The sequence below is a fragment of the Lottia gigantea genome (genome assembly GCF_000327385.1).
Source record: "Lottia gigantea unplaced genomic scaffold LOTGIsca_202, whole genome shotgun sequence".
Lineage (NCBI taxonomy): Eukaryota > Metazoa > Mollusca > Gastropoda > Lottiidae > Lottia > Lottia gigantea.
The window spans coordinates 41,294-44,131 of record NW_008708415.1 but is presented as its reverse complement, the minus strand read 5'-3'; the positions used below and the strand labels follow the sequence as shown (position 1 = coordinate 44,131).

The 2,838-nt window shown below is 30.1% G+C and overlaps 1 protein-coding gene across 1 annotated transcript; it reads right to left on the bottom strand.

Moving 5' to 3' along the window:
• Positions 1 to 190: 190 nt before the first annotated feature.
• LOTGIDRAFT_174544 (hypothetical protein) lies at positions 191 to 736 on the bottom strand (the record flags this gene model as incomplete). Its single annotated transcript, XM_009053881.1, has 1 exon — positions 191 to 736. One exon carries the CDS (start codon positions 734 to 736, stop codon positions 191 to 193), a length of 546 nt encoding a protein of 181 aa, XP_009052129.1.
• Between the last annotated feature and the right edge of the window lie 2,102 nt (positions 737 to 2,838).

The following is a 2,838-nucleotide window of genomic DNA, read 5'->3' as shown; positions in this document are numbered from 1 at the left end:
ATTTGTCTTCCTTATACCTGGATTAATATTATCTATTAGTTGTTTAAAATCTATTTTTTGCTTTGTAATCTTATCATCTAAATTAGATATTAATGAACTTAACTTTTGTAACTGAGTTTTATCCACTACATTGACTAATTGTTGTTGAATAGAGACTATTTATTTTTGTATTTCACTATCATCACTAAGTTTACTTTCTAATGCGGTCTTCAATTATACCTGGATTAATATTGGCTATTAGTTGTTTAAGATCTATTTTTTGCTTTGTAATCTTATCATCTAAATTAAATATTAATAAAATTAAAGTTTGTAACTGAGTTTTATCTACTACATTGACTAATTGTTGTTGAATAAAATTTTTTAAACTTGTTACTTCTTGTTGTAATTTAGTATCATCAATATAATCTAATTCTTTCAGTTTACTTTCATCAATAAAATTTTTATTATTTATTTGTCGTTTGAAGAATCTTTTCACATCCTTTGTCCTTTCTTTTAAATAGTCTTTATCTACTTCAATTAAATTTAATTGCTCCATTAAATATTTCTTGTGAACAGCATCATTGTCATTTTCTGGTAACTTTAAATTAGTTATGGACAAATTATTCATATCAATATCACCTTGTAATGAATCTCCAATTTGATCTACAAAGAAAGGTTTTGCTTTATTTATCCACGATGTAGTGTTGGGGTTTTTAGTTTGTAATGGTAAAGAGCCTAATCCAAACTCGTTTGCCATTTTTATTTAGTTAAATTCATTATAATGTCTTCAAACTGGTTTCCTAAACTTAACTGATATAAAGTGAAAGTTGCCCACAAAACTTTTGACCCGGCATTTGTATTTGGAATGTAGAACATTAAATTTGTTGATTAGTTGGTTCTAATCCAAAAGCAGAACAAAAATAAAAGTTATTTAAAGAGTCGTTGTATAAAGCAGAGTGATGAACTCCGGTTTGATTTGAAGTATGAATATTTGTTATAGCATAAAATTTGCCTTTTTTATTCTTGAGATTATTTATTTCATCTCTCATACAATAATAAAACGGTGATATATTTAACTTATTTGCCCATCTCATAAGTTGAAAGTTTGTGGTTGTATCAGTTCCATATCTATCAAAAAAACTATTCATTTTTAAAAGTCAGTTTTTTGAAGATCGTTTTGATAAAACCTACCTATGATTTGTTCTTTGTCTTGATCGATTAATTCATATGTTGGAGGTGATGTACTATTTACTTTATCTACGATGAATATTTCGTTTGTCCAATAACCAACATAGCCCTTCTCGAATTAACTTTTATATTTGAAAATACGAACGCGACCTCCGACTTGAAATTTGGATTTAATATCTAAATTGTTTATCTCATTTTCATAGTTATTTTGTGTGTTAATTGACTTTATTATATTTGGATTGTTTGAGACTTGTGTTGGTGTGACACCTATAGATGAATCTATTTTGTTATTGTATTCATCTACGACATCTGGTAAAATTTTAAGCCATTTTTGAGATTTTAATCCCGTGAACCTTTTTGAATAATTTATTTTTTAGAGTTCTATTATATCTCTCAATAACTACAGCCTTACCTTCGTTATGCGTGCTGTACATTTCGAACCCCAGAGATTTCATATTTTTGTTATAAAATTCACTCCCTTTATCTACCCATAACTTTTGGGGTCGTCTGTCAGATTGTTTCATTAAGGTTTCAAATGAGTGTTTGACAGATATTCCTGTTTTGTTTTTGAGAGCATGACGAGTATATAAATCTATAACTGTTAAACAATATTTATAACCCCTTTCAACTAGCATATTAATTAAATCGGCTGACCATATTTCATCTTTATCAAATACTTTAACTTTTAAATAATATTTGTTTTTTCTAAATTCTTTATGAATTTCATCTGCCAATCCCATGCCCAATTTCATCTTTGCTTTTAACAGTTGTATGATCAGCGCTCTTTGCATTTTCTCTTTGAATGTTGGATTTGGAATATATTCTAATTCGTGAATCATTTGTTTGTCTGCTTCATGTCTAAACTTTATGTCTTTATTTCTGTATAAAATATCATGTTTAAGGGCAGCAACGTCAACTCTATTGACAGGCTCTTCTCCTGGTTTGGGTTTATCGTTTTCGTCTAAGCGTAGATCTAACCTTGTGCCTGGACCAGTATAATTATGTTTTTCACCGGAGTATTTGGCCCATGGAAATCCTGGAAGATATCCTAATGATTTTTGAATGTCGAACTAAAATAAGTTTTAGGACTTTGAGCAATTAACATTAACATTTTTATCCGATAATTTTAAAACCTTTTCCTTTTTTTTCTTGTTGTTCTATTCTCCTGTTTCGTAGTTCTCTTATTTGCATTAATTCTTTCAATTCATCAGACTTTTTCACAGTATCGTTTATTCTAATTCCTGCTTTTGCAACTGAACCAAGAGCTTGCGTACCAGAAGAAATAAGGGATTTGTTGTTTGAAACAAAGCTAGCTACTTTGGGAACGAGGGAAGTTAGTGCTGAGATGAAACGTCTCCTGAATAATCTTCAGTGGTTTCGAATTTTTGTTGTTCGTGTTCTAAAATTAAACTCATCCTATTTTTAAATGAGTTAATTTAATGATGAAATTGTGGACTTTTTTTTCTATAGAAAGAGCTCCCCCCCCCCTAACCCTTACCCCCCCCCCCCCCAAGTCTTATTCAACAAAATATTTTCCTTGATTTAACATATATGGGGGGGGGGGGGGGGGGGGGGCCCCCCCTTTTTGTTAAAAAAAATTTTTTTGGGCGGAAAAATTTTAAAAAAAATTCCCCCCCCTTAATTTAATTGGGGTAATTTAAAAAAACCCAA